Here is an 11,992-nt window from a genome sequence, read left to right as displayed (position 1 = left end):
TTGAAAGGCACACAAAAAATATTCCTCCATACATTGATACTGAGGATGATTTCAAATTATACTGTTTATTAGGAAAAGAGTGAGAATACCGTTATGTTTCCCAGAGTGCCCTGAATTCGTCTGACAAACAGTGTAATACTTTGTGGCCCTTCCACTGATGAGGGTTCTGTATAGTTATTCTCAGTTAATGATTCAGGAGCAAACTGTACAATACCATTGGGATCACCAAACTTCTGTATCTATAAAAAAAGTAAACAAACAAACAAAAAATCAGAAATGCAGAGTGAGTTGTATTCTTGTTCAAACCATTGAGATTCTCATTGCTAGATGCTATAGGGCACATATTTATTAGTTCTTCCTGCTGAGTTTTCCCCTCTTAGGAAGATTCAACAGTACGTTAGTCGTTAGAACTGAGAATGAGAGAATAAAAAAACCCAACCTGGCAGGCAGGACCATCAAGGTATCACAAGGGAGTGATATCAAGCCCATGTGCACACACACACAAACACGCACAGGCACACAAAGCAAGACTGTTATATGATATCTATAGGTAACTTGCTCCTTTGTGAGAAAATCCTACAATGACAGATAAATAAGTTTAAGCAAGATCTAAACTGAACAGGAGTCAATATGATGTTGCCAATAAATACAGAAAGTTTTCATGCTTGGATTAATAAACACATTACATGTAAGCAAATTCAGGCAATTGCAATGATTCTCTTCACTGAGTTGAACCCCACTCAGCTTTAAACGACTTGTAAATTATAAATGGTCTAAACACAGTTCAGAGAGTAAATTTGAAAGGATTTGGAAAACATATCCCATGGATACAAGAGACAGCAGAGAAAGTATGAATGCCCTCTTTTCAGGTTTTCAGCACTATCCAAGGAAGAAAAGGACAGTTTTATTTCAAATGCTCTATTTGAATATTCTGATATTAAAGTAGGAAACGCTCAGGCACCTTGGGCTAGTGTCCAGAAACTCTTCTAACATTACCAGTTTGCAAACTCAGCCCTCTGGGATAGAGCTCACCCACATCCATCTGTGTGAATCACTAGCTGCAACGAGAGTTCATGGTGAACTGACTTACAACTGAGTTGTAACACCAGTGCCTACTGAGAAGCCAATTCATTGGCATGCAGGGTGGGACATTAAAGTCCAAGGAATGAACCTAGGTCCCTGAAGGAGAAATTGAGGAGTCTGTGGAAATAGGAGCTAATTCCATCAACTCCACAGACCAGAAAAAAAAAAGAAAAAAAATTCCAGTTTCTAGGAAAGATTTATTGTTTTGCGGGCTTCTTATAAAAGCCTTATAAATATTTCCTTAGTTGCTGTATCCCTAGAGCAATAATTTATCTTTGCCAGCTCCCTCCACCTTCTCCTACAAGTTTTTGCATTTCTCTTGCTCTGCAATAGTCAGTTCTCTCCTTTCTTTTATATATGATAGCTGGAGCAGAAGAAGAGGTTACAAAGGGATGAACAACAAACAGACATTTAGAAATGAGGACCCAATCTATGCTCTCTCCAAAGAGAACCACAGATATCTGCACATAAGAGGGCCAGGTCAGGAGTTATATACCAATTTTTACTGACAAGTTCTTTGCCTTCTTTTTTAAGAAGTGAAGCTCTAACAATGCACCTAAGTATTACAAGGGACAAAAAAACCAAATTACAGACTATGCAATAATTATTAATTTTTAAAGGCCTTGTAGGATAAATACCAAAGCCAACAGAGATCTCAGAAGAAAGAAAAGCAATAATGACTTACGATTAGTGTAATGTTGTTTGCCTTAGGATCTAGTTCTGTTTCACCTTTCATAAGGCTCAGTCTAACAATGAAGATCTCCTGAACCTCAACTTCTTCATGAGGATAGACTTGTAGATTAATAGCTCTCAGACCTCCTTCTCCTTCTCCAAAATAGAATGATCCATTCACAGGGTCACCAATGTCACTATTCAGGGGAGATAAAACCTCTTCTGAATTGGGTCCCAAGATGTCCCAATTAATCTGTGGAAGATATCAGTTTCAGATTTAGAGTAGTGATATAATAGCCTCCCAGGGGCAGAAATGACATAGTACCACAAGTGACATAAAAATTCTTGTATCTGGTAACCAGCTATGTTTAAATCTTTGCTGTTAATACAGAATACAAAATGTTCATAACTAATTCTATGTGTGACAATATATAACCCTTTGGAAAAACAGACATGACAAATTACAAATGAAATTTTTAAGGTGTTAGTTAGCCACAATGCCAGTTTATGAAATTCTAGATATTAGTAATAGAAGAAAAAATGAGATTTCTTTAGCACATAACAGGAAACACACAGGCCAGTTTCCATTTCTCTCCCTTTCACAATTTGCTTTGTGAAGGTCCCCAAATGAGTACTCATGACCAAAACCATTCCCTGTGAAGTATGATATCAAGACAGAAAACGACAAATATTTTCTTAAGAGTCTGATATAAAAGTTTTTAATCCCTCAAGTGATGATTCATACTTCTTCAGCCTAATTAAAAGCTAGAATATTTTCAAAATTTCCCACAAATTAGATTGCTTTTGAGGAGGTCATATTCACCACTTTAAAATCATTATTTTGGCCATTTTAATTGTTCTCCACTTTTCTCAGATGACTTCTAGAAAAAGTCAAAGGCGCCAAGGCATTTTTTTATATGGGGGGGAGGAAAAGCTGATGGCCTTTACTTCCAATCTTCCAGTCATTTGCCAGGACTGTGAAAGGCCTGCCTTAGTTCATATTTATACCTTCACTTTGTCACTTTTCTGTAGAGAGTAAAGAAAAAATCTAGGAAAGTCTCAATATTTACTGCAAAAATTTTGACCAGCTTTAGGAAGTAATTCCACTGAATTAAATTAAATTAATGGTGGTGCATGAAATTAACCATATTTTCAATGGGATTAGGAGCTAGTTCAAAACAAATTACATCAGATGATAATAAAAGTAAGAAAGCAGGAGGAGAAAGAGAAGATTAAAAGGGTAGCAATATTTTCTGTTATACTGCAACTATATGCAATTCATGCTTAATGAAAAGCTGCAATTATCCTATTAGAAATCAATCACAAAGAAGCTCTTAAAGGAAAATGCAGGAGCTTTTTGACCTAGTCACTGGAAAGCATTCAGTCTTTGACAGCCAGGGCCCACCTGTGTCTCCCCTAACAATCTTCCAGTCCTTTCCAGCACCAGGGACACTGCCGTGGGTCTATCAGGATTGGGAAGAATAATTCGACTTTGGTTGAGAAATCGGACGATGCCCTGGGGGGAGTCACTTTTAGCAATAGTGACCTGGCTCACTAGGTGGAGCCCAAGGACTGCTCCGCCAGTGGCTCCTGTCAGCTGGATTTCAAATTGCTCTGCAAATTCACTGCATGGAAAAAGAAAAAGAGGTTCTGTGATATCTGAGAGAAAAAATAATTAAAACTATACTAGCAATTCAATCATGCATCCAACTGGATCTGTTTAAAGGTATACAGAAATCATCTCTGTAAGCACACAGGACAAGATTCCTCCCATTTGCATAGAATGGTGATATCTGAAATAAAAATAACGTTCTGTCTTCTACTGGTGTTAAATTTAAAAAAAAAAGGCAATATATTTTATTATTCACGGCAGTACTATCAACACCCAAAACTTCTGATAATCTAATTTTAAAAGAGTATTTGTTTGCATAAAATTTAACAGGAACTAAGAAACTCTCACAGTACCTTCTTTTTTTCTGCCTTTAAATTTAGATGATTTTTCAGCACTGCAGAATTTTGATTTTCAATTCCAATTCTACACACAGGCATACTGCACATGCTAAAAAAGGATTTCTCAGAAGTAAATTAGTGAATAAATATCTGAAAAATTCATTACCTTTCTTCATCATCTATAATAGAGATATAAACAAAAGTCTCGTTCTGGCCATGATAAAAAATGACAGAATTATTATGGACGACATAGTCAACACCATTGGGAAGTGCAGAAATACTTCGAGAAAGAAAATCAGCTGTTACATAGCCATAAGTTCCATGCTTTCTCACAACAGGAATCATGATTAATCCAGCATCCTCTTCCACTGCAAGAATAATCGAGAAAAAGTTATTTTATTTCAAAATTTATGCTATAGCCACAGACTTATCTTCTAAATCACAGCAAAAACTTAAGGTAAACTTACCCTGTAGAAGGATATACCGTGGATCAAATTCTATGGTGCCTTCCGCATTATCACTTTTTGCTATAGTGACTCGCACTGTGGAGATATTTCCTATTATTGGAGGTTGATCCATCTGTAGACCATTTTCTTTTATGGTAAAATCAAATCCACTTGCAAGAACATAAAAAAGAAAATTACACAAAAAATTCTCATACAAGTATTAAGATTCAGGTACGACAATTTGTCAATTACCACAAATACTTTTATCTTTTGACACTTATCACTGAAGACTTTTTGATCACACTTTTTCAAACTATTATATATGCAAAAATAGTAGTTTATTCACAGAAATATGTATTTTTATTTTTTTCTTTCTCATTTTATTTTCTTATTTGAATTTCATGCAACTTGACAATTTGTATGTAATGTATGGGCTTTTAGCTTTAATAAATCTTAATCAGCAAAATCTTTATACTAATGTTAAAAGAATTGGGTTCCCCATAAATCCAACTTCTATTATGATTACTATTATAGCTGTCTTATGAAATTTTATAGTAAAACAGCTGAAATCCAGTGGTAACTTTATGCAGGTAGATCAGATTCCAAATATAGTTTGTTCTTCTGCTTGTAATCAATCAACTGGGAATTTTATCTTTACCTTCCTTGGAGTTCCACTTCAGTAATCATCACTGAAAAGTCTTCAGGACCTTCAGGAAAGTCATCATCATGAATTTCAATCAAAATCATTTTACTCTCTTCATGTGGTTCAAACAACAATTCCCTTACTGTGGGAGTGAAATCAATTCCCTCCTCTGCAGTTCCATTTATTATCTGAAAGCAAAGACGCACTTTGCCATAAGATCCCCTGGAACGCACAACAGTGATGTTAACCTGAGGGAAAGAGGACGTTTTCTTTAAAAAAATGGATTTGTTTTTCTGTTACAATTGCCTTTAGGAGACTGTTCTAAAGGCTTCTTTTCAATGGTTTTGCCAGGTAACAACAAAAAATTTGCTTTAATAAGTACAGAGTACATGTAACTTAGCAGATAGCCTTTCTCAGAGCATTAAAAAACTCCAAAAGCCTCATACAGCCATTCTGGAGACTGTGCTACAATAAATACAGAATAAATCTTTGACTATTTTTTTTTCCTAAAGTTAAGCACAAATATAGCAACAATATTGGTATCTATCAGTATTTTACATAAGAAGGAATTTTAATCTAATACCCATTTTTCTTCTTCTGTTGTTTGCAATAGTTCACGTGAAAATGTAAACTCTCCATATGGAAAATCACTGGCGGCCATGGTAATATTTGCTGTGCTGCTAGATTCATTTATGAGTCCTCCATCACTGACTCCAGTCAGTTGAAACTGGTAGTAATGCTTCTCCTCAGGTCGGTTGTCATCTACAGCCTACGGAGAAGAATCAATGAAAGCTAAAAGGAGTTAAACCATTTCCAGGGAGAGAGGTATAACTAGTTTCTAACCAAGACACCAGCTAAATAAAAGGAAGTACTTGTAATAGCTACTGGTGTTAAATCTCTCATATACCTGTATTAGAATAACTGCTGCAGACTGCCTATCTCGCATTGTCAAGGTCCCCGATGTCTCAATAAATTCTGTATGATGAGGAGGTGTTATATTCCAATATATTGTGATCTCACCAAAAATCCCTGGGCCACGTATCAAGCTGCAGGTAAGAACACAAACACAGATTTCATTTTCTACCTTTAATATTTGATATCCAATCCAGAGACAGACAGTATACCATATTGTTGTGCATGAAAGATGTTATCAGGACTGTGAAGCTTGAGTTTTAATGTATTAAGTCACTATTAAGATCTTTACAATTTCCTCTTCAGGGCAATAACATTTCTGCTTTTCTGTTTAATTTCCCTGTGTTGGGAGGCATCTTGATCTGTATTTTTACAGAGCGAGCTTTAAAGTTTTTTTGTACAAATAGCCCAAAGGTGGGGGCTGAAAACTAGGCACTCTTGGTTCCATTCTGCTTTTCAGTAGATACACATGAAAAACAGAAGGGAAATGGGACTTAAGGATAATGCCCAGAGGCAATTTGGTTTTTAAGGCAGAAGAACACTAGAATACTACTATAAGGTTGCTTGAGAAATGTTCTGTCTGCTGCTTGTCTAAAAACCTAGAGCCTAATCCTACTCATGAGATCAGCCTTGGTGAACTAAATCATGGCAAAAAATTTGTCTATACCTAACATGATCTACTACATGATCAACTGCTGCTGCACGAAGCGTCACTTTGTCTTTTGGGCTTCTCAGGGCAGCATGAGAAGCTGTTCTGTTGCTTATATTTGCTGGTTCACCAAGGGAAAGTGGTATCATTGTTTTTTACAATACCCTTAGAAGGTATGGTACCCTCCATTTCTTCATCTTGTTTTCAGTGGACTGAATGAAGTGAAATAATTTCATCTTGTTTCAACTAAAAAAACGGTTGCCCCTTTGGTTCTGCTAGCCATCACAGCAATATACTGAAATATAGTTCAGGCACCAATCCTGAACTGAATCCTGAAAAGCAAAAAGCATCTTCAAATGTCATTGATTCCCTTCCCCCTTTTCCTTGATTACAATTCTCTTCCCTTTAATGCATCAACGGTGTAAAAAACTGGAGGACTGAGAGGAATATTTAGAGCTCCCCAGTAATACTGAAAAGACACATACATTTTCTTTAAAAACAAGCATCTAATTTTAAAAATAGTTCTGATTTTAGAACTGATAATGAAATGCAGCATTCAAGAAATTCTTGCCAAATGTGGAGTCTCACAGCTTTTGAAACTGAGTTGTTGCCCTTCCTTTGGAAAAATGAGTGATGTACCCACCTAATAAGAGCAGTTCCATTATAATTTCCTGAAGGTTCTCCAATCAGAACATGCTTGGATGAATGGGCTATCCCAACTACCCCAGAAGCTCCTTCATCACCCACAATAATGATGGTTGCCACACCTATGAACAGAACAAAGCTTCTTATGGTAAATGAAAACGTAACTAATGAGGTAACTTTTGTAAATTTTGTGACATGAGTGGTTAAGCCCTGCCTTCCCAGAGAGCCCATGGAATTCCCATCCTTGGAGATATTCAGTATTTAAGTGGACAAGGCACTCAGCAACCTGATTTAATTGTGAAGTCTCCTGTTCCTTGAGCAAGGTTTTCAACTAGATGTCCCCCCTGGATGGTCCCTTACAAATGAAATTATTCTATGATTCTTACAGGTCTGAACCTGGTTTTGGTTTTTGCTTCTTTTTGTTAAAGAATTCTTTATGGACAATGTTAACTATCTGAACACAAAAGTCTACACCAACAATTAATTTAGAATGAAAAATTATGATCTAAAATTCTCCTTGATTTCTTCAGACAAAGAAACAACTTAGGGAAAAAGACTGACAGTTAAAACAGCTACCAACTAGCTGCACACAAAATATATAAGCACTGCAGACTAAAACAATATGAACAGACTTACTAGAATTCTTATATGAAATGTCTCAAAATAGACTGTAATGAATTAATTCTTTACCATTTAAAGGGGATATCTCTGCATCACCAGTAGAGACTAGCTGAATGGTAAAGGTTTCATTCCCCTCCAGTAGACCATCTTGTACCGCATGTAAAACAATCAACTTCTGGGATTCAGTCTGCATCATGTAAAGATCAGAAGACAGATAGATAGATAGATAGATAGAAATACACACATTAAGTGAAACTAAACAAAATATGGTATTATAAAAAAGTTTTTTTCTTTAACAAATCAAGTGTTAACCATGCATATGCTTGATATATTCTGTAATATTTTTTAAATATGACACTTCTGATCTGACTGAAATGTTTTCTTACAGATTAATAAATAGGAAAAATCATCTCTCAAACATTGTGTGCCACCCCTGGCTATTTTCGACTGAATGATTGAAATAATTTTGAAGTTGTATTCACATAGAAGTTTTCAACTTAGAGGAAACTTTGTATACAAAATCTTTTCCAGCAGAAAGTGTATATTCAATAGAATACATACATTCTAAGGATTAACATTATTAAGATTAGCTATATTATTTGCTATTAGACCTGCTATAACAGGTCATAGCAAATTCCTGTCTAATCCACATTTTTGTCAGTGGGCAGTAGCAAATGCTTAAAATAAGAATATAGGAAAAAAAGTATGTACATATCGTATAACTTTAGTACACCATGCATACATACTTGTATTCTTACACGTATGCACACAGAAGAATTTCAGGAATAAAAAACAATGTTCAGGCCTATCAGTAGACAAAGGATAGCAAAAAGATAGCAAAACTTTGCCAAATACTGGTGGTCTTACCAAAAAAGCTATTTTCCAGCTGATTAAAAGTAAAAAAAACCCCAATGGTATGCCTATTTATTTAATGCAAAAGAGCCTTGTACAGACAGGATAGATTATGTTAAAACACTTTTCTTCATTAAATATTTTGAGTAGACTGTAAAAGAACAATATTAAGATAACAAGAGCTCGACGATATCCAATATTGCAGCTCCTACTTCAGAGTTTTAACTTGCTATGAAACAGAAATCAAATAACACTGTCCAGTTTGAAAGTCACCAGGGTGTTTTATTAATTATTGTTTAAAACCTGCAAATTTTGAGCATTCATTTAACCTTCTCACCCTTTCAATATCAATTTTCCTTTTCAGTCGTCTGATACTGCAATGGAATAAATGTTTCTGTAATCATTCTTCATATTCAGTACATTTTTTTTCCTCTTTCTTAATTGTAAAAACAATTCAGATGTGAAGAGTGTATCTGCCTGATGATTACATTATGCTGCCTTAAAAAGGAGCATGTCAGCTCTCCTCTTCTGTTTGAAAAAACACTACATACTGTTAACCCCACCAGTTCAAACTGGCTTTTTTCTAGTGTTACAATACTTGGTAACCCCCTACTTTTATAAACACATAACAACAACCATGCAAACACACATAAGAAAGTATTTATAAATCCAACAGTAAATAATTTAGTTCAATATCAGAAATACCTCATTAAAGTGAAGGGTACCATTCAGAGGGGTCAAATCATATCTGGCTGCTTCCTCAAGAATCCATAGCACTTTAACAGCTCCTCGTCCTCCTTCACTTCGACTTACAGTGAGCAATACAACTGCAGCAGAGTCATCAGGTGTCTGAGGTTCCTTCACTGCTACCTGATGAAGAAAGAGAAGGAGGAAGTAGGAAAGGCTGTAGCAAAAGGCATTGATTCTGGCTTGAGATAAACAACAAAAAACATTATCAATAAATAAGGACAAGAGTGAACATCAACAGGAAGATAATAGATGTAAGAAATGTGTTGAATTCTGCTAGCAAAGATTATTCACTCGTGTTATTTTTGTATGCCCTATGATTCAAAACAATTACAGACAATGAGTCACAAGCAGGCACAGCACCAGCAAAATGGAGAGCAGAAGAATCATTCACTGGCAAGGACTAAGATGAGATATGTTTCATGATTTCTTTCCAAAATTTACTTTCAGTAATACAGAATATTACAAAACCATTTTAATATTCAACAGATACCAAAAATCCTACCTGAGACGTCCTGAATTGCTAGCATAATGAATTAAATTGATTCAGTCATGCAGAAATCTACATCTATGCAGCAGCACTGTCATTGCTGTTACCATCCTACACAGCTAGATGAAGACAAGCACTAATATGCCTTTCAATGGAGTCATGTCTTCCACTGCAACGAAGGCTTACCAAAATCGGCTATGTGTTAGTGACACAAACCCACTATCCAGCTTTAATAGAAAAGAGTGCAATCCAAATCAAACTCACATTCTTTTCTTCAAACCCAAATACTCCAACAGGGGAATCATTTGGTGGAATAGCAACAGTTACCAGGGTGTCATCCCCAAGTCTTGCACCACCTGTTACCCTCACCAGGGCAATCTTGAATATCTCAAGGAATTCAACTTCACTGTCATCTATGATTGTAATTTCTATTTCTCCTGTAGCCTGCAGAAATTGTTTAAAAAAAAGAGCAACAAAGTTTCATTTATAATATTTTGTGAATTGCTTGAAAAAAACTGAAATTTAAAATAGGTACATTTTATCTAATAATAGATAAACACACATTGTTCAGTTGTGCTTATTTCTTATCAAACATGTATATTTATAATGAAATAACAAAATTTCAAGAACGGTTTTTAAATCCATCATTGTAAATCTTGTATGTTAAAAACAGCAGACTGTTCTGCTTTGGTACTCAGTAGAAAGTGCAGGTAGACAATATCATACTTGAGCCAAAATTCTGCTCGTAAAGTATATCCTTCTATTTGCCAAAGACCAGTTCTGTTCACTTGAAATCAAAACCCTTTCTGTACACTAAGTATTGTCAGGGGCAGCATGAAATTTAAAACTACAAGTAGAACACAGCTAAGAAAATATACAGGCTTATTCTGAGAATTTATAGAGAAGAGAGTTTATGTTACAAATTTTCAGTGTAACAGGCTTCATTATTAGAAATTATGTCTTCACTTGTGGAGGTACCAAAGGCATACAACACTATTTGGTCAATGCTTATGAACATTCTGCTTTTCCGTGTTAAAGAACTGAAATTGGGAGCATCATTCACATACATAAGGCTATAAATAAAAAGTTTTCAGTAAAAAGATGCAAATTCTGCTGGAAGAAAACATGAGAAACTCTTAAGCTGGTGACCCAGAGACAGCTAAACTTTCAGCAAGTGCATACCTGCCCATCGGCAAATGTAAGGTTTCCAAATGATGGTGTGAAGTCTTCAAAGCTAGCAGTTGAATGAATGGCTTCCCAATACAGAGTTGCTGATCCAAACCTCCCAGCCTGGCGAACAACTGGAAGTTTCAGTATATTCTGTGGTGGTGGTACCTCATAACCAGCAACAGCTCCAGTTATATCCTGTAAATTCAACAAGAAACTGGCGAGTGTCACAACAACCTTCCCCCCCACCCCACCCCCACCCCCTGCCTTGCATATTGACTTGCAGGTAAAAATAAATGATAAATGAAGAAATACATAAGCACTTGTAAATTAGTCTGAATTTAGCATCGATCTTGCTCTGAACAGAAGTCTGGATTAGGTGACCTCCTGAGGTCCCTTTCAGAATATTCTATGACACCAGTTTTAGCACTGCCAGCTCCCTGATAAATTTCATATATTAATTGTGAAGAACCTTTTAAGAAGGAATTGTTTGTCCGGTATCTGGCCTTTTTATCCAGAACAATTTAGTGTCATAAACCCTATTAGAACACTACAAAAACTGGTCTGGAAACACAGACTCTCTGGCTGGAATACTGCTTTAAATATTTTTCATTCAGATATACTTACCTTTGTAACGTTGAAACTAAATACTCCTCTGGCATCATCATTTTCTTCAATTGTTATTTCAGCTATTTCTAACCCAAGCCTCTTCACACTTGGCTGACCTCCAGTAGGAGAATCGACCAGTTGCACATCAGTAATATTGATTATAAATCCTTCCTGTAACTCTGGAACATTGTCCTGCAAAATATTTTTAAATGTCACTTTTTCAATAAAACACTCATAATACATGCAGGAAGCTGACTACTTGTAGGTTGCTTACTGTTCAAAAATTCTCAGCATTTGAGACCATATAACCAATCCCTTGCTTCACACCATATGAAAGGTGAAAAAGACTACCTTTGCTGAGCTTTAGAAACTGAAGTTGGCAGTCAGATTCCAGATGTGTAAGAATGGTGGAAAATATTGCTGGCTGTCACTTGATTCTCCTATCTATAAGAAGGGTGGCTAGATTTCAGAAACTAAGCCAGAACTTGAAGAGCAATACCTCCATT

At 35.8% G+C, this 11,992-nt stretch overlaps 1 protein-coding gene across 2 annotated transcripts in view; it reads right to left on the bottom strand.

The window, feature by feature from the left end:
- The window catches only part of ADGRV1 (adhesion G protein-coupled receptor V1), a 296,376-nt gene that overhangs the window by 183,994 nt on the left and 100,390 nt on the right, over positions 1-11,992 (bottom strand). For both annotated transcript variants that reach the window (XM_069777566.1, XM_069777567.1), the window contains 14 exons: positions 11,505-11,678; positions 10,893-11,075; positions 9,975-10,154; positions 9,179-9,343; positions 7,691-7,808; positions 6,999-7,122; positions 5,702-5,840; positions 5,378-5,563; positions 4,810-5,042; positions 4,173-4,321; positions 3,872-4,073; positions 3,161-3,380; positions 1,769-2,008; positions 90-239 (listed from right to left, as the gene is read on the bottom strand). In XM_069777566.1, coding sequence (XP_069633667.1) covers positions 90-239; positions 1,769-2,008; positions 3,161-3,380; positions 3,872-4,073; positions 4,173-4,321; positions 4,810-5,042; positions 5,378-5,563; positions 5,702-5,840; positions 6,999-7,122; positions 7,691-7,808; positions 9,179-9,343; positions 9,975-10,154; positions 10,893-11,075; positions 11,505-11,678 — 2,463 coding nt within the window. The remainder of the gene's footprint in view (positions 1-89; positions 240-1,768; positions 2,009-3,160; positions 3,381-3,871; positions 4,074-4,172; positions 4,322-4,809; positions 5,043-5,377; positions 5,564-5,701; positions 5,841-6,998; positions 7,123-7,690; positions 7,809-9,178; positions 9,344-9,974; positions 10,155-10,892; positions 11,076-11,504; positions 11,679-11,992) is intronic.

Source organism: Haliaeetus albicilla, chromosome Z (genome assembly GCF_947461875.1).
Source record: "Haliaeetus albicilla chromosome Z, bHalAlb1.1, whole genome shotgun sequence".
NCBI classification, from domain to species: domain Eukaryota; kingdom Metazoa; phylum Chordata; class Aves; order Accipitriformes; family Accipitridae; genus Haliaeetus; species Haliaeetus albicilla.
This window is presented reverse-complemented; position numbering and strand designations above follow the sequence as displayed.